This window comes from Neophocaena asiaeorientalis, unplaced genomic scaffold (genome assembly GCF_003031525.2).
Source record: "Neophocaena asiaeorientalis asiaeorientalis breed wild unplaced genomic scaffold, Neophocaena_asiaeorientalis_V1.1 scaffold30, whole genome shotgun sequence".
NCBI lineage: Eukaryota > Metazoa > Chordata > Mammalia > Artiodactyla > Phocoenidae > Neophocaena > Neophocaena asiaeorientalis.
In genome coordinates this window covers 16,395,466-16,414,376 of record NW_020174923.1, presented here as the reverse complement: position 1 = coordinate 16,414,376, position 18,911 = coordinate 16,395,466, and the positions used below count along the sequence as shown (strand labels likewise).

At 45.2% G+C, this 18,911-nt stretch overlaps 1 protein-coding gene across 6 annotated transcripts; it reads left to right on the top strand.

Moving 5' to 3' along the window:
* The first annotated feature begins 151 nt into the window (after window positions 1–151).
* Window positions 152–15,923, top strand: LOC112410490 (ADP-ribosylation factor 2). Of its 6 annotated transcripts, XM_024761172.1 has the most exons (6): window positions 520–534; window positions 1,048–1,124; window positions 2,855–3,021; window positions 6,022–6,132; window positions 11,835–11,959; window positions 14,177–15,923. In XM_024761172.1, exons 3-6 carry the CDS (start codon window positions 2,874–2,876, stop codon window positions 14,336–14,338), a joined length of 546 nt encoding a protein of 181 aa, XP_024616940.1. In that variant the 5' UTR covers window positions 520–534; window positions 1,048–1,124; window positions 2,855–2,873; the 3' UTR covers window positions 14,339–15,923. The 6 variants fall into 6 exon arrangements, with proteins under 6 accessions (XP_024616936.1, XP_024616937.1, XP_024616935.1 ...); XM_024761168.1 differs by lacking the exons at window positions 520–534; window positions 1,048–1,124 and adding an exon at window positions 152–282; XM_024761169.1 differs by lacking the exons at window positions 520–534; window positions 1,048–1,124 and adding an exon at window positions 154–214.
* Window positions 15,924–18,911: the final 2,988 nt, after the last annotated feature.

The window sequence follows — 18,911 nt, the reverse complement described above, 5'->3', positions numbered from 1 at the left end:
CAGGTGTCCTCCCTCCCCGGCTTCTATTGTCCTTTTCATTGGCAAGATTTGTTGTCACTCACGGAACCTCGCGCTCACTGGTACAAAAGCTCCAAGAGGCGAAGGGTGATTGGTTGGTTACTGTTCCCGCCCCAAGCCTGTCGCCATTTCGCAGAGAGCATCAGAAATCCTTTAAAGGCCGCGGTATTGGTACCCGTGGTCAGTTTGGGGACCGGTGAGTCGCGGACTGGTGAGAGCGGTTTGGGGCACTCAAGGCCTGGCTGGATTTCCGCACCTTCAGAGGTCGGGAAGCTAGAGAGAAGCGGGTGGCTTGCAGAAAGGGATCTTGTCCCTTCTCCGCCCTCGTGTAGGCCAGGGGCTGCGGGGATCGAGAGAGGCTTGGCTCGTCCGTCGCTGGGCCTCCGCTCTCCCCGGGGCCCGGAGGTCGAGAGGAAGCGGCCTGGCGGCTGGGCAGAAAGGACACTCGGACGCCTTCCCCGGGGACCCAGCGCGCGTGCCTGTCCGCTGCGCACGCCCACTTGGCCACCCGCTCTGGTTCGTGTCCTGGAGGTGTCCACGCAGTTTTCCCTGATGGACAGCTGGTGCTTGTGGTAGGGGAGGTGAGCGTGCCAAAGAGGCGCCAGGGTCGCCAGCGTTTTCCAGAGGGTCTCTGGCAGCGCAGCGGGCTCTGGCCGCTTCTGGCAGATGAGTAGGAAAAAGAGGAAAAGAGAAGCAGGAGGGAAAACCTTGGAGGTGTGCTGTAGTTGGGAGGAGGAATCAAGTATTTGCTTCATAGGACATCTAAGTGGGAAGTACCTTCCCTCTCCCAGAATGTTCCTCACTGTTTTTTTCTAATCTGTGAGATTTACCTTTTTTCGGAAACGAAGATAAGGAATCTTTAGTTTTGTCGCCCAACAAGACTTTGAGTGCCATGGTGCATTGGACTTCTATATACTTTCTGTATGGCCCTTCTATGAATGATTAAAACATTCATCATTATTTTTTGGTTGTAGCAGTTCCCCTGTACCTAATTTATGTACAGGATAAATGCTCTGCTCTTTTTCTCAGGTCGTAGAATAAAATGGTGTGTGCTTAGACATCATCCATGAAGTTAAGCTACTGTAGGACACAGTTGAAATTCAGAGGTGGGTCTCTGGAACTTGGTGACCTCCCCTCTGAGGTCCCTAGAGTCCCAATGAATGGGAGATGGGCTGTCCTTGTTCTGTCTTAACCCTGCTCTGCCCAGGAATAAAGTTTTCCTATGGTTAGCAGTTTAAAGGGAAACAAGGATTTTTTACTTCTCTTTGAAGAATTTTTGTAGACTTCCGAGAGCAAGGTTAGAGTTGTAGACAGTACTACTTTCTTTCTTTCTTTCTTTCTTTTTTTTCGCGGTACGCGGGCCTCTCACTGTTGTGGTCTCTTCCGTTGCGGAGCACAGGCTCCGGACGCGCAGTCTCAGTGGCCATGGCTCACGGGCCCAGCCGCTCCGCGGCATGTGGGATCTTCCCGGACCGGGGCACTAACCTGTGTCCCCTGCCTCGGCAGGCGGACTCTCAACCACTGTGCCACCAGGGAAGCCCGACAGTACTACTTTTAAGTCTTTAATTAGAATGTCAAGTTCACCCTTCAAATAGGCTGATCTGTTAAAATTTAAGACGTAGAATAAATTTCTGCAGAGCTAATCTGTTTTTAAAATTTTTATTTATTTTTGGGTGTGTTGGGTCTTCATTGCTGTGTGCAGGCTTTTCGCTAGTTGCAGCGAGCGGGGGCTACTCTTCGTTGTGGTGCTCCGGCTTCTCATTGTGGTGGTTTCTTTTGTTGCAGAGCACGGGCTCTAGGCACTCGGGCTTCAGTAGTTGTGGCACGCGGGCTCAGTAGTTGTGGCTCGTGGGCTCTAGAGCGCAAGCTCAGTAGTTGTGGCGCATGGGTTTAGTTGCTCCTTGGCATGTGGGATCTTCCCACGTCAGGGCTCGAACCCGTGTCCCTTGTATTGGCAAGCGCATTCCTAACCAGTGCGCCACCAGGGAAGTTCGTAATCTGTCTTTACTATTGCCTTCCTTTATAGAATCTATCATGCACTCTACTGAAAAATATTGAATATTTATGCAGTTAGACGTCAAGATAGTGATTACCTTTCGGGGAGTAATGATTGGGAAGGGCACAAGGAGATCTGGGTCGCTGGTAATCATCTTTTTTTGATTTGGTTCATGACATTTCACTGAACTGTACGTTATCATTTATGTTTATATGTGCGTGAATTGTTTCCAAAAAAGCTAAAAATAATTAAGAGTAAGGTGATGGTGGACACTGGATGCTATGGTATCTCCTCTACTCTTTGCCTAGTTAATTTCTCTGTTAGCAGTGCAGTTTCCCAGTGCTGTATTTCCTCACCTCTGAAGTTTTTTAGGTTCTTTTCTGGGTCTTGATACTGTTTGCTAGCCAAAGGCAACTACTGAATTTCTAAAAGGTACTGATATTTAACCGGCCTGAAAGACTTTGCTTCACATCGTGTAAAATAAACTGGTTCTCCGCGTCCTGAGTTCTCCTTTCAGAAGTGTTAGTTGTGTCTGTTGTGACATTGCTTTCATACTTAAGATGACTAAAGCCTGCCACCATTGAGACTGTGCTTCACGTATCCCACTTGGATGCTGCAGTGGAAAAGAGAATTTTTTGGCAAGACATCAAAAGGCTTAGTTGAGTTTCCCTGTGAAAACAAGATACTCTACTCCTTACTGGCCAAACTATACTTAAAATTGTTCAGTATTTACTAGGAGCCACCTCTAATGGAGACTTGTATTTCAAGTATATATCTTGTATTTATGTTTCTACATCTCTGCAAAGAACAATGACTTGATTTGCCTTTCTTTTCCTTCAGGTCACAGAATTCAGTTACAATGGGGAACGTTTTTGAAAAACTGTTTAAAAGTCTATTTGGGAAAAAAGAGATGCGGATTCTTATGGTGGGTTTGGATGCCGCTGGAAAAACCACCATCTTGTATAAATTGAAGCTGGGAGAGATTGTGACTACCATCCCTACGATAGGTATGTTAAGGACCTATGACAAGACCAGTTTACACTTTAGTATGTTATACTTTTACATACTTCTTGCATTATTGAATTTTTTGGGGGAAAATCTTGTCCGCCCCAAGAGCGGTTTTGAGGCCAAAACCAGGTAATATACAATTTCCTAATTGCTCCCTGGCATCTCTGGCACATTGCTAGGTTTACAGGGGAGTCATACGGACACATTTAGGTGGAACAAGTTTAACCCTATCTGCTTGGCCAAAAAAAAAAAAAAAGAGATAATGATTATTAAAATCCATCTTTCTTCCAGCTGACCTTTCTAAGTGGAAGCATCTCTCCATACCAAGTATGTTCCTAGTGTTTAAAGATGTAGTATGATTTTTTTTTGAGCTGGTGGTCAAGTGAAGAATCTGATTTGTTCAAATGCTGGAGGACTATCTGGCGGTGTAGTTATTCCTGCGAACCAGCACTGTGTTTTGTCAGCTATTTAAGACTTTTGCAAAGGCAGGGGTTTTTTTTGTTGTTTTTTTACAAATTTATTTATTTTATTTTATTTATTTTTGGCTGCATTGGGTCTTCGTTGCTGCGCGAGGTCTTTCTCTAGTTATAGTGAGCGGGGGCTACTCTTCATTGTGGTGCACAGCCTTATCATTGCGGTGGCTTCTTTTGTTGCAGAGCACAGGCTCTAGGCGCTCAGGCTTCAGCAGTTGTGGCTTGTGGGCTCTAGAGCGCAGGCTCAGTAGTTGTGGCGCACGGGCTTAGTTGCTCTGCAGCATGTGGGATATTCCCGGACCAGGGCTCAAACCCATGTCCCCTGAATTGGCAAGCGGACTCTTAACCGCTGCGCCACCAGAGAAGCCCCTCAAAGGCAGTTTTGACAGAACTTAGTCTGTGCCTCATCAGCTGCCTCCAGATCCAAACTCCTGAGCGAGAATAGCCTCCCCAGGATGGCATGTGAATGTCAGTAGTGTTCCGAATGTTGGATTAGGCACAGGAACCAAATGATCAACTTCCAACTTGGGCAGTTAGCTTCAGAGATTGCAGCACTTAAAGGAACAGGAAACCAGATGGAGAAAGTGTTCATACCCATAACTTTAAAAATGTTATTAGTCCAAAATGAAATAGCATAATTACTTGGTTTTCTCCAATTATAAAAATGATTCATGCTTCCATGATGTCATACATACAAAAAAAATCTAAACGAGTGTTAAAAAACACTGTGACTTTGGTGAATATCTTTGTGAAGTCATATGCATGCTGTCTTCCAACTTACTCTGCGTTAAACAATGTGTTTGGATCTCTTTCTATGTCATTTCCTCTCTGGAATGCTTTCCTGCCTTCTTTTTTACCCCCCCTCCCCGCCTTTACGTAGCTAATGCCAGCTCATTCTTTCCGTCTCAGTTTAAGCATCATTTCTCAGGGTCGCCTTTCCTGATCCCTTGGACGGGTTTTCCCGTGTTGTAAGTTTCCATAGCAACCTGAACTTCTTAGTAACTCTGAGCACATTTGTCATTGCTTGCTCACTGTCTCTCTTCCAAAAGTGTGAATAAGAGCAAGAATCATGTCTGCGTTGTTCACCACTGTCCCCAGGCGCCTAGCAAAATGCGTGACACATAATAGATGTCCAGGAAATATTTGGTGAATGAATTGGATACTGATTTTGTGGTAGATTGTTAAACTAATGGTGCCCACTGAATCATGCCACTCAGTAGCCATACCCCTGTGCAGTCCCCTTCCACAGTGGTGCTGAGCTTCGTTGGCCATGTGACTTGCTTTGGCCAAGGGCACATCAGCAAATGTGATTCACACAAAGATTTGATAAGTGCTGTGTCTTGGGGTTTGTTCTTTCGGAATACTACCACCACCACGTGAGGAAGCTCAGTGCTCCTTGGGAATAAAAAGACCACCTGGAGAGAGAGAAGTCCAGCCTAGCCCCCAAAGGGCTCAATAGTTGAATGCATCTACAAGAGGAAGCCCAGGCAACCCACAGAATTGGGTAGGGGGGGAAATCATTGTTCTAAGCCACTATGTTTGGGGGCTTAATAATCAGTACAGATCAACGTGAAATTTTAGTAACTAGATAGTATTCCATTATGTGGCTATATGTTTAACAAATTTCCAGTGATGGATGTTTAGGTTATGTGCAACAGTTCTATGTAAATGATTTTGAACTAAGCATCATTTAAAGATCAATCAGATGTGGCTGAGCTCACTAAAGAGACTGAGAAGGTACAGCCATGGAAACAGAAGAAAAATGGGAAGCCAGGGAAGTGTTTCAAGGAGGGAGTGAGCAGTAGTGTCAGATATAAAATCAAATCACATAAAAACTGGAAAGCATTTGTCAGATTTATTGACATGGTGACCTTGCTGACCTTGGCAAAACCAGCGAAACATGGTAAAGTAGAACTAAGGTGTATTGGGTGAGAGCTGACAAAGTTGGCACAGTGAAGGTAGCTAAACGTCTTAGAGAAGTTTGACTTTAAAAGGGAAAATAGAGGGTGGTAGCGCGTGAAGGTGTGGAGTCATCTTTTTTGAAAGGTGCAAAAGACTTAAACAGGTTGAAGATTTTGAAGGTTCTGGACAGCGTGGGTGAATTGGATCCAGCACGTGGGGGGATGGGATTGGCATTAGCTAGTTGCCCCCTTCCATTGCTCCAAGAGGGAGGGAGAAAAGGGTGGGTGAAGATGTAGTTGGGTTTCTACAGTGTGTGGTGGGAAGTGGAAGCAGTCCCATTGATGGCTCCTGTTTGCTCTGAAGTATGCAGGAAGAGCTGCTGGGAGGGGAGGGGAGGGGAGGTGTGAGGAGGGAGGCTGGAGGGAGTGGAGAAGGTTGGAGACATCTGTCACAATGCATGGGGGAGAAAGCTGACTAACACATTCTGTTTTGTAAGCTATGGATCTTTGACCGGCAAGCTGCGTTGTAAATGAAAAGTACTGTCCAAATGTTAGCTGAAATTATTTTGAATTGTTGAACCAGGAGAAGTCTTCATTAAACACTTTCTCCATCTTCCCAATTTAGGTTTCAACGTGGAGACGGTAGAATACAAAAACATCAGCTTCACAGTCTGGGATGTTGGTGGCCAGGACAAAATCAGACCTTTGTGGCGACATTATTTCCAGAACACACAAGGTAAAGATTATCCAGTTCTAGCCTTGCAACCATTTCTGTTAAACGCACCTAAAGGTCGATGCTTGAAGCAAAACCTTGTGGCGCGCTGCTTTATTTGGACTGTCAGTCATTCCTTCTTTTCTGCTGACCCACTTACACTTACTGGGGAGGTTTCTTTTTGAGAAGTGGTCCCTGCTTTCCTTGAAAAAGTACTTGGGCGTTAATGCCTTATATAGGAATCTCCTCTTAATCCAGAACAGTTAGAAAATGGTTGTTCTAATGAATTTCATCTTTTGGTTAGTTGAAAGTTGTATGTGCCTTTGATGAAGTACCAATTTTTGAAGAACTTGAATTCAGTACACTCTTTTAAACCTGTGGAGAATATTTGAAAATCGTTCCTATGGAGAGAAAGAAGTGAACAGGGATGGCTGGAATCCCAAATCCCAGCATCCTCTGTGGCCACAGTGCCTCCCTACTGCGCTGTTATTCTACAAGTGCTGGAATAAGCATGAATATCCCAGATCATTACCTTATTTCCTTATCACTGGTTTCTTAAAATTTGGGGTTTTAACGTGTCCCAGTACCCTATCAATCTATTTGAGTGTTTTTCATTGATTATATTTTGGATAAATGATACACCTTACAGAGTATCACCTGTCAAGATATCTGTAAGCTGTTCATATAGTTTTTACACCCTGATTCTCACGTAGGATCATAACCACCTGGCATCTACATACTTATTTTAGAATTTATTTGGACTCTTTTAATTTTGAAGATTCTACTACCTATGGTGTTTTCATTGCATGTGTTTCATAGTAAAGACCCATATTTGTTGATATTTTCAGACCAAATACCCGAGTCGACTGTCCCTTTATATTTTGTATCATTATTTTAGCTATTACCTTTAACACTTAACTCTATTTGTACTTATTTCCTTAGCCTATAGATTTAGAATGTCTTTCCTCAAAATAGAGCGTTTATCTTTTCTTTTTTCAGTTTTGTTAGTGGAAAATTTAAAGCAAAAAAGGAAGAGGATACTTAACAAATCCCCATGTACTCATCACCCAGCTTCAACAGTTATCAGCGTTTTGCCCAGTGTGTTACAGCAAATGCCAGACATGGTGCCTTTTACTCATACATCCTTCAGTGTTTATTTCAAACTGATAAAGACATTTTTAAAACATAATCTCCATGCATTATCACACTTCCAAAATTAACATTCTTTCTTTAATATCTGGTACCCAGTCCTTATTCAGATTTTTCCAGTTGTATCAAATACATCCTTTTCACATTTGATTTGTTTGCGAAGGAATCAAAGTTTACACGCTGCCTTTCATTGTTATGTCTCTTTAGTCATCTGCTACTCTCCAACAGTTTATCCCTCCATTTTTTTCTGTCATTCCATCTGAGTCTATTAAGCTGAAATCCTTCTAAACAAAGAATCCCTTCATCAGGTATTTGCTTTCTCTGAAATATAGTTTATATGAGAAAGGCAGGAAAAATATTTAATTCTTTCCCTTTATTGATTTTTAGAGAAACAACTCGATACCCTAGCAACCTTCCATGATGACTCTTAGATTTTTATGTCTTTGTGTTTCAATCCATTGCAGACAATATGCTTTTTGATACTCAGAGTGTCCATTTAACCTGGATTGGCACTTGCCATATTGGTCAAACTATTGTAATTCCTCACCAGTGATAAGAGTAGAAAATGTGGGTTTGAACCACAGCTCTGCTATGAAACCTTGGGAAAGTTAGGTAATCTTTCCTGTCTCGATTTCCTCATCTATAAAATGGAGGTGAATACCTACTGTGCCGGATCATTTGGCTTGAATGAGATTAATTTTATAAAATGCTTAGTTCTGTGGTTGGAAGGTAGTGGGCACTCAGGAGCCTGTATTAGTCTGGGTTCTCCAGAAAAACAGAACCAGTATGATGGATGGCTATCCATACATGTTTGCACATATGTTTTTGTGTATATATATGTGTGTTTGTATGTGATTTCTTATAAGGAATTGGCTTACATGGTTGTAGAGGCCGAGGAGTCCCGGGATCTGCAGTTGGCAGAGGCTGGAGACCCGGGAGAGCTGATGATTAAGTTCCATTCCAAAGGCAGAAGATGCATATCCCAGCTCCAAGACGAGTGAATTCTTTCGTCCTCTCTTTTGTTCTAATCAGGCCTTCATTGGATTGGACTAGAGCACACTGAGGAGTGCAATCTGCTGTACTCAGTGTCCTGATTCAAATGTTCATCTCATCCAGAAACACCCTCCCACACACACCCAGAATACTGCTTGACCAAATGTCTGGGCACCCTGTGGCCCAGTCAAGTTGACACATAAAATTAACTGTCACAGAGTCCAAATTACTAGAGGTTTTTTGTCCTCATTCTCAGGCAGGGTTCCCTTTACCCACCTTATTAAGAGTTGTCACACTCAGTCACCAAGTAGAAATGCCTGTTTGTTTTCAATCTTCTATTTATAACAAGCCTAATTTTTTTTTTTTTTTTTTTTTTGCTGTCCCTGAAAATTGCATAATACTAAAGTGCTGCCCACATTTTTCTGTGGAGGTATAGTTCCCTGGGCTTGTGGTCATAATTAACGTGGATGAGAAGGGTTACTACATTTCTCTTCTCCATGCCCCTTCCCTACGCCAAAGGGAAGGTGATTTTTATTACAGATAAATTCATATTTTGTCCTTTCGTTTTTATTTTATTTATTAATTGGCCTACAATATTATGTTAGGTTCAGGTTACTACATAGTGATTCAATATTTTTGTGCATTACAAAATGATCACCATGACCCTCTAGGTCCGTCCTATTGCTGCAAATGGCAAGATTCTTTTTTATTTAATGGCTGAGTAATATTTCTTCCTTTTACTCTTCACATATTAGAAAATCCTGTTGGCTTCTCTCCAAACTATATTCAAAATTGACCACATCTCCACCACTGCCCCTCCAGTCCCCTGACCCCAGCAGAGCTGCCTAAATGAGCTCCTTTTCACTCCATTGACCCTTTAAGGTCTTCCTCACAAAGGAGTCAGAGTGATCCAGTTAGAATGTGAGTTATATTACATCAAAGGAGTCCTATAACAAGCCTAATTTTATTGAGTTTCAGTAACTACTGCTGTGATGGTGGAGAACTAACTGGCTATATTCTAGGACCTTGTGGTGGGTGGTTTAGACTCTTCATGAAATTAGCAGATGGGGACTTTTGAAGAATGGATTTGCTGTCTGGTGGGTCCAAACATTTCAGCCATTAGTAATCTTGCATGTTGCCCCTATTTTTCCTGCCAACTTCCCAACAGTCAGGCTGTCCTTTTTATTTTTTAATTTATTTTTACTTTTATTCTTTTTTTTGCGGTACGCGGGCCTCTCACTGTTGTGGCCTCTCCCATTGCGGAGCACAGGCTCCGGACGCGCAGGCTCAGCGGCCATGGCTCACGGGCCCAGCCGCTCTGCGGCATGTGGGATCTTCCCGGACCGGGGCACGAACCCGTGTCCCCTGCATCGGCAGGCAGGCAGGCAGGCAGGCGGGCGGGCGGACTCTCAACCACTGCGCCACTAGGGAAGCCCCAGGCTGTCCTTTTTAATTTAAATTTTCTTCTCTCCACTTCTAAAAACAAATTACAGCATATTATTCATTTGTAAATTTACCTTTTCTAGGTTTTCTTAGTTCAGAAGTGTAGTCAGTCTGATGGCTAGGTTCTTTTGTTTCTCACATAAGGATCTAAATAAAAACAGTATAAAATGGGACCTAATATTTATAAACCTTTCTTTCTATTAGGAATGGCAAAGGGATAATATGTCAGCTTCCACCCTGTCAGTTTTGCATTGGAGACTAAGGATCTCCTCAAATTTCAGGATAACCTCGTTTGCTTAGTTATGATCAGAGTCCAGAACTTATTGGCAGCCTGTCCAATCTTTGGGGGGGAGTTTTGAATGTTCTTCATTTTTTTGGTCTGATGTGATGTAACAGACATGACTTTGAGTCTCATGTAAGCCCCAGACATTCAGAAGCTGTGGGCACTCCTGTCTGCCAGAGTGGGCTGCTCCAGACAGCTGGTCAGGCAGCTGTTGGGTGGGCCTGGGAAGCACAGAGGGAAAGGGCCGAGGGCCAGCACAGATTTTCCCTCCTAGACATGGTGGTGCGATCTCAGTGTCAGAAGGAACCCAGAGGTCCTCTCATTCCACTGCCCTTCCCGTCAGTAGAATCCCTTCTGCAGTGTCCCCACAAGTTGCCACTTAAGCTGGGCACAAGCATCTTTAGTGACAGGCGCGCTCCTGAGGCAGCCCATTGCACCTGCATTTCTCTTGACTCTGTATCACCTTGACCTCCTGTAGTTGTACCCGCTGATCTTCTATCTACTTACAAGTCGAACCTCTCTTTATGTCACAGCTTCTAGATATTTGAAGACAGCTGTCAGTCCCTTCAATGAATCTTTTCTCTAGGCAAAATATTTCCAGTTATATAAATTTGTTTTACATATGACACGGTACCTAATTCCTTTGCCGTCCTAGTCATTCTTTGTCCCTCCAGTTCACTTGTGTCTTAGAGTGTGGGGTCCAGCACCAACCACGTAACATTCCCAGGATGTTCTGACTGACGCACTGTAGCATCGGCGTTTTGTTGCCCGTATTTTAGAAACTGAGCTGCTGTCACTACTGTTGATACAGCCTAGGATCAAGTTAGCTCTTTTGGCAGCCACTTCCCATTTTTGTCTCACAGAAGGCTTATTGTCAGCTAACCATCCAGTTGTTATTACGATTAATGTCACGTGGACTACTGTTAAGAGAGTCTTTTGCATCCTGTGTCTGGAGTGTGTGCTGGATCCCTCCTGGGCACCTCCTCTGAGATCCTATTGGCCCCGCCTCTGTCTCCAGCCAATGTGGCAGTGACCAGATCTGTGCAGGTTTCAGCCACCTTTGCTCAGATACAGTGTGGTGGTCCCTTTCTCTGACCTGTCTTTTGCTTCCTGGGATTTCTCTGCTGCTGTATAGTGTGGGATGCTGGGAAGACTTCTGACACCAACTACCTGGGGTTGGGCCATACATCACAGGTTAAGGGCACAAGACTCCCTCACTTCAGACACCAGCTAGAAATTCGGGGCTCCCCAGACCACCCTCACTTCTTTCCAGCTGTCTGCAGATTTGGCAGTTCCAAATATCCCCTCAGGTTCAGTATTCATTAAAACAACTCACAGGACTCAGGGGAGCGCTATACTTACAATTACAGTTCTGTTATAGCAAAAGGATACAAGTGAACAGCCAAAGGAAGAGATGCATAGGGCGAGATCTGGGAGGTACCACACACAAAGCTTGCATCGTCCTCTTCCCATGGGGTCAGAATGCATTACCCTTCTGGCACATCGCTGTGTGACATACGCAGAGCATTGCCAACCAGGGAAGCTTATCTGAACTTGGATGTCCATAGATTTTTATTGGGTCTTCATCATGTAGGCATGATGTAGAAATGAAGTGATTAAAAGTAAGCCTAACCTTTTCTCTCTGTATTCTTATTATTGTTAATCTGGTGAAGGGCTATGATGCCTCTGAAAAAGTCTAGTTGGGTGTACAGGAGGCTTCCCAACTCTAAAGATTATATATCCTTCTGTATTGATTGCTTTCGGTGAAACCACATGTGTAAGCAGGGAGACGCTGTAAGGACATAAACAGCTGCCTTCCCAGGTTCAGATTACTAACACACTTGTGCTTTCTTTCTAGGTCTGATTTTTGTGGTCGACAGTAATGACAGAGAGCGTGTCAATGAAGCCCGAGAAGAACTAACCAGAATGTTAGCCGAAGATGAGCTCAGAGATGCAGTTTTATTGGTGTTTGTAAATAAACAGGTATGTCGCTGGCTTTCCGAATCCTGGGACTGAAAGGTACCGCCAGTTGCTCACTTAAAAACAGAGATATCTAATTAGCTGCCTGCCTTCCTCTCTCGTGTCCTTAGCCTTTCTCTCCACCTCTTTGTTAGCATGTCTTAGATTCATTCACTCGCTCAACAAATATCGACTGAGCATTTACTAAGATCTAGGCATTGTTTTAGGTATTGGTGATATAGATATAGCAGTAAACCAGACAGACAAAAATCCTTGTGTTCATGGAGTTTATGTTCCGGTGGGAGGAGAGTCAGTCAATAAACCACAGGTAATATGTCTGGGGGGAGTGTCGTGGAGGAGGGGGCAGATGCGGGGAAGGACTAGAATGCCTCTCTGATAAGATGACATCTGATAAGATGACACCTGAAGGCCGGCAGGAAGGCAGCCTGTGCAGCTGGGAAGGGATTGGGGATGGGGGGAAGCAAAGGAGGAGATGAGATTGGATCATCTGGGGTCTATCCTTGGGAAAACTCGGCTTCCGTGTAAATATAACCAAAAGCAGTGAAAGAAGAGTAGGAGGAGGGTGTAGAAACATCCAGCCTCAGGAAGCTGAACTAAGCGTGGAAAGGAAGGCAGAATCCTGTGGAATGTACCAGCCTGAGATAAACCAGGGGCACGTTTTGATGTGTGTCCCCGCACTTTCTCCTCCATGCGTACATTCGTTATGTAATCGAGATCGTACTGTTTGGACAGTGTTGCATCCTGTTTTGTCCCTTTATTGAAGGCATTTTCTCTTGTCATCTAGCCCTTTGTAAACATGGTTTTAAATGGTGGGTGGATCATCATTCACTCGGCCATTAGATTCGATGTCAGTTTGAAGTTCACTAGTGAACACGACGGACTTTCATAAGAGAAAATGACATTTGTTCTTTTTAATTATAAAAGCAGAACATGCTCATGGTATAAATATGCAGACAGTTCACAATATCAAGTGAAACATTCTAGCCCCACTCTTCAGGGTAAAACATTGTTAAATGTCTTACATTCCTTTCCAGAGATAAAACTTTCTGTGCCTATATGAGCAGTTATATGATTGTATTCATATTTAAATTCTGGAGATCATATTCTGCATTCTGGTTTTTTTTTAATATAACTTTTTTTTCCCCCAAATGTATTTATTTATTTATTTATTTGTGGCTGTGTTGGGTCTTCGTTTCTGTGCATGGGCTTTCTCTAGTTGTGGCAAGCGGGGGTCACTCTTCATCGTGGTGCGCAGGCCTCTCACTATCGCGGCCTCTGTTGTTGCGGAGCACAGGCTCCAGATGCTCAGGCTCAGTAATTGTGGCTCACGGGCACAGTTGCTCCGCGGCATGTGGGATCTTCCCAGACCAGGGCCCGAACCCCTGTCCCCTGCATTGGCAGGCAGATTCTCAACCACTGCGCCACCAGGGAAGCCCTCTGCACTCTGTTTTGTAACCTGCTTCTTCACTTAGCATATCTTTGATGTCCTTCCAAATCATTGCGTCTAGATCTACCTTGTTCTTTAATGCTAATTTATTCAAATTTGGTTTGAGCTTACTACGTGCTAGGTGTAGTTCTAGGCACTTGGAACACATCAGAGAACAAGATAGAGATTCCTGCCCTGGTAAAGTTTGCATTCTAGTTACGAGAGGCAGGTAATAAACACACTAAGTAAGTCAATTTTATAATATAGTAACTTGTGGTGAGGGCTGTAGGTAGAGCAGGACAGTTAGGAGGGGTCACGGGGGCTCAGGTCACGAAGGCCTTGCAGAGCATCCTGAGGACTCGGGCTGTTACCCCGAGAGAGATGGAGATGTCACAGGGTTTTGATAGAAGAATGACTTTCACTGACTGCTGGGTTGTGTTTAGACTTTCTGGGAGCAAGAGCAGAAGCTTGGAGACCAATTTGGAAGTAATTTCAGTAAAACCCAAGTGAGAAGTGATGGTGGTGGTATCCGGGTATAGCTGTGCAGGTGGTGAGAAGTGGCCAGATTCTGGATATATTTTGAGGGTAGAGCTGGTGGGATTTCCTCATGTGGAGTTTGTGAGAGGAGAGAGAGAGAAAAAAAAAATTAAGGATGATTTCAAGGTTTGGAGCCTGAGCCACTGGAAGGCGAGAGATAAGACTGTGGCTTAAGGGCAGATGCTGGGGGAAGAGCATAATGTTCCATTATGAGGATATAACATTTGTCAACTGACTTTTGAATATTCTCTCTCAAGGATCTTCCCAATGCTATGAACGCAGCAGAGATAACGGACAAGCTTGGTTTACATTCCCTCCGCCAGAGAAACTGGTACATTCAGGCTACTTGTGCTACCAGTGGAGATGGGCTTTACGAAGGCCTGGACTGGCTCTCCAACCAGCTCAAAACCCAGAAGTGACGGGCAGCGCTGCGTTCCCTGTGCGTCGTGGCAAAGTCAGCTGGCCTCTGCTGTGTGCGTGTGTGCGTGTGAGGAGCTGAGTGTGGGCGCGTGGCCGGGCGTGGGAGCAGCTTTCCCACATGGTGCCTTATACGCCCTCTAAGGAAACCAGTCCTACATGGTACAAACAGCCAGTGTTACATTTTATATGCCACCTTCCATTTCCGTAGCTTTGGTGACCAGTTTTGCAGTCGACGGAGGAGTCCCGAGGGCTCCCTGGTGCCCGATAGCCAGAGTGGTCTTCGTGGTGGGAAGAAGGGGGAGGGTGGGCCATGGACTGACTTCCTTTGTGTGGTTCTAGTCCAGGTGTGGGCTCTCTGCATACCTGGGGGTCCTGTCAGGCTTGGCATCCTTTCGTAAAAAGGAAGGAACTGTCATTCTTTCCCATCACTGCCAGAGCTAGCAACTCACTTCTCAGTGCTTTAAAGCAAATGATCCTCAAAGACAAAAAGGCCCTTGCTTACCGCAGATGTTAAGTTGTTAAGATGTTAAGATCTGAGCTTAAGTTATTTTCCAGCCCAGACACCCTGGTTTAATGTACTTCATTGGGAGGAATCAGTGATCTTTTTTCATTAGAAAAAACCCCCATAACACTAGACCCCATAACAGTAGAAATCATCTAGCCCTGCCATTCCTTGCCTCGTATTTGCCAAATGGAGACCCTTTTGGGGGTGGGAACCCAGTGCACGGCCAAGGCTCTTGCTCGCAGGGCCGCTTTAAGGAGGGGAGGCGCCGTCATGTTTGTGTCCCTCAGGCTGTGTCCTGAGGCTGCTGCCGCCACGCCTCTGCACTGAGTGTTCTCGCTCCCGGGCTGGAATCGTCACCGTGTACAGTATCTTAGCCCAACTTGCAGTTTAGGTTAGCTGTGTTCCCAGAACCACACACCTGTGAGTTCTGAGAGTTTGTGAGAGAATCAAGAGGTTCATTCGGGGAACGAGACTCCCAGCAGCCGAGTTGGTTGGTGCTAAATTTCGCTATGAAGAATGTCTCGTCCAGACCACTCTCCGTGGCACTGACTCCTTCTTCTGGTTGGCAGCAATGTCTTCCGTGGAAACGTGCTTTATGTTATCCTCAAAATTGTAACAATGGCCTGGAAATGAGCTGGATTCACTCAATAGTCTAGAGCTCTTTTGCTCAGACACCTGTTGGCCACATTTGTACCTAAGCTGTTCCACTACTACCTTTTAAAATTCCTTTTTCAAAAAAAATCTTCATTTCAGATTACAGAGGAGGAGAATGTAAGATGAATTTTAACAAAAGTAAACCTTGTTTACTGATAACAATGAAGTTGCTCTTACTAGGAAGAAATTTCGTGCCATGATAAATGTGGAGTTTTTTTCCTTAAAACATTGACTTTAAAGAATGTTCCTTGCAATACTGGCAATGAAGTCCAGATTTGATTTTTAACCATGGAGTTAAGTCCTGAGAAAGATCTAGATTGTACGCCTCAAATTGGCAGGGACTGTGTCTGAGATGCTTGTGTTTATGCTTAGTACCGTGTATGTGGTACGGTGCCGTGCCTCATTAAACACTTGTTGATTGGTTGGACAGTAAAGAACTTGCTCTGGAGGAGGAGAGGACAGCCATGTGCTGGATGTCTCGAGCTACTACTTTAAAATCCCTTTCCCTCTCCATCTTAGCAGACTTGCTATTGAAAACTCCCAGGGCACTTGGTACAAAAGGCAGAGCCCGCAGAGGTGCTGTCCCGGCCCTTCTGATTTCAGCAGTGCTCCCCATGCTTACCTTACATGACACTTTCAACTACTGTCTTTCTCTTTCTGTGAATTTGGAGCTGGTCATTTGGGGTTTATGGGGGGGGGGGCACTTCAGTGTACTGGGTTTGAGCAAAGACTTGGGTCCCTGAAAGCCATGTTCACATCCCAGCTGTGTCCTCACTAGCTGCTTGGCCTCAGGCCTGTTACTCTTTGACTCCATATCTCTGAGCCTCAGTTTGCTTAACTGTTAAATGAGGATAATACCTACCTCATAGGGTTGTGAGACCTTTGTATGCCTTGCCTGGTGTTTCCCTGGGAATATCTTGATGTCTAAGGTGTGAAAAGCAGTGCTGGCCACAAACTGATCAGTATTATTTACAGGAACAGTTAAGTGGGGTGGGATAGGGGGCTGTGTTTAATCTTTCCCACTCTATTCACCTAATCCTGCTGAATCCTCTGTCCTTTTCTAACCGTGGGAAGTGCTAATAAGACCATTTGGGATGCTTGTTTAAAAAACCGTATTGCTGTGTCCCACACTCACTGTTTTTCTTTTTTTTTTAAAGTGTGATTTTTAGCATATCCACAGAGTTGTGTGGCCACCCTACTAATTGTTCATCATCCCCCAAAGAAACCCTGGATCCTTGAGCATCCAATGCCTATTCCTCCCTTCCCCATGGCCCCCCTGGCCACCACTAATTTACTTCCTGTTTCTATGGATTCACCTATTCTGGGCAGGTGAGGGATCTGGGGAGCTGGTGGGTGCTTTGGGAAGTGCTGAGGTGCTGTTGGCCTGAACACAGCTTCAGTCCTGAGGCATCAGCTTGATGACAGATGAGGCAGAGCCCCAGGGACTGCCCCAGAGTTAGGTGACTGGAATTTATTACCTTCAGAGGGAAAGAGGTGCTTCTAATAATTATGCAGGGACACGGGGGCATAAAAGGGGATGTATGGTTCCCCTATCAATCAGAATGGTGAGAGCTCTGAATCTGGAATCAAAGGCCAAGGCTGAAATTCGAGCTCTGCTCGTTCACTAGCTGGATTCAACTGGACTCAACCTCTGACTCCCAGTTTCCTTGCCTGGAAAGGAAGTTCCCAGGCTTACCTGGGGTACAGCTCTGTGTGAATACCAAGAATATGGGGGTAATGGCGGGGAGGTCCATGAGTCAATTCTATATATTGTGGGTCATGTAATTTGATCTATTTAAAATGCCTTAACAGGGCTGAGAATATTTGCATGTGAGTTTCTGAAGACAGGTAGCTTTATACTCCTGTGGAGGTAGATTTCAAGTGAAAGGAAGCATGACATCTTGAAGTGACCTGAGTCCTTTGTCCACGGGTATCTGGAGGTTGTCAAACAGTACACAGAAAATCTGACAGTATGCTCTGAGGACCATTTTTTCTTTTGAAATTTTTGATATTCTTTTCACCCTTTCTGGCAGCAACCTTACTGAGATACATTTCCATAAAGTTCCCCCATTACACTTCGCTGGTTTTATTCGATAGTATCCTCCCAGGTTTGTACAACCATCACTGCAGTCAATTTTAGGACATTTTCATCACCTTGAAATGCAACCCTGCAGCCTGTAGCAGTCACTCCCCATTTCTTTCATACCTCTCGGCTGTAGGCCATTACTAACCACTGGTCTGCGTTCTATCTAGATTTGGTCGGGACTCTTTTTTTTTTTTTTTTCCCAGCTATACGCGGGCCTCTCACTGCTGTGGCGTCTCCCGTAGCGGAGCACAGGCTCCAGACGCGCAGGCTCAGCAGCCATGGCTCACGGGCCCAGCCGCTCTGCGGCACGTTAGATCTTCCCGGACCGGGGCATGAACCCGTGTCCCCTGCATCGGCAGGCGGACTCTCAGCCACTGCGCCACCAGGGAAGCCCGGTGGGGACACTTATTAAACTTTGCTTTTTACCACCAGGTGAACTTGGAGGAGTACCACAGTTAAGAACTTTTCTCCTATTTTGACTTTCATTCTTTTACTCTAATGTACGGCATGGGAAGGCTTCTAGGAGGATGCTGTGACCAACACGTAAGCCTTGGAGGGACCCCTGAACTAGGTGACTTCCAAGGTGTGTCCAAATCCTTAGACCAGCTACTAATTTGGTCAGTAAATAGCTTGCTGCAGCTCACTGCCACTAGGTGGTACTGCTGCGCCACCCGACTGACACGCAGCCCTTGCCGGGGTGGGTCGCCGGGGTTCCCAAGTGTGGGAGAATCCATCCTCTTGCCTGGATACCAAGAGTGACCCAGAAAACTACAGCCAGGGATATGCCTGGAAGAGAAAGACAAAGTAGGCACCCAGAGCACCCAGGAATTGACTGCCAATAATTTATAAAGGTGGCCCCGACAATTGTAATCGTGAAGCAGTAATCTCTGCTGTTTACTGAGCATACTGGGTACTCTTCTAGGCACTTTGCACACATCACGTCTAATCATCACACCCAGCAAGGCACTTGTATTATATCTGCTTTGCAAAGGGGAAAACCAAGGTTCGAGGATACAAAGTGATTTGCTGGTGGCCACGTGATCATGATTCAAATGCAGGTCTGGGGCACCAGGGCCCATGTCCATCCAGTACATACTACTGCCGTGGGCTCTGGCCTCCAGAGGTTGCCAGAGGTGGAGGGAAGGCAGCTAAAGTGCCCAGTGGAGACGTCTGGGGAGGGACACAGAGCAGCAGGCGCAGAACTGTGTCAGCTGACACGCCAGGGGAATGAGCAGTGGATGAAGGGGAAGAGCCAGGGCACAGACATGCGCAGAGGCCAGTGGAGACCCGGACCTACCCTGGATGCTGATAATGTTCTTGGGAAGCA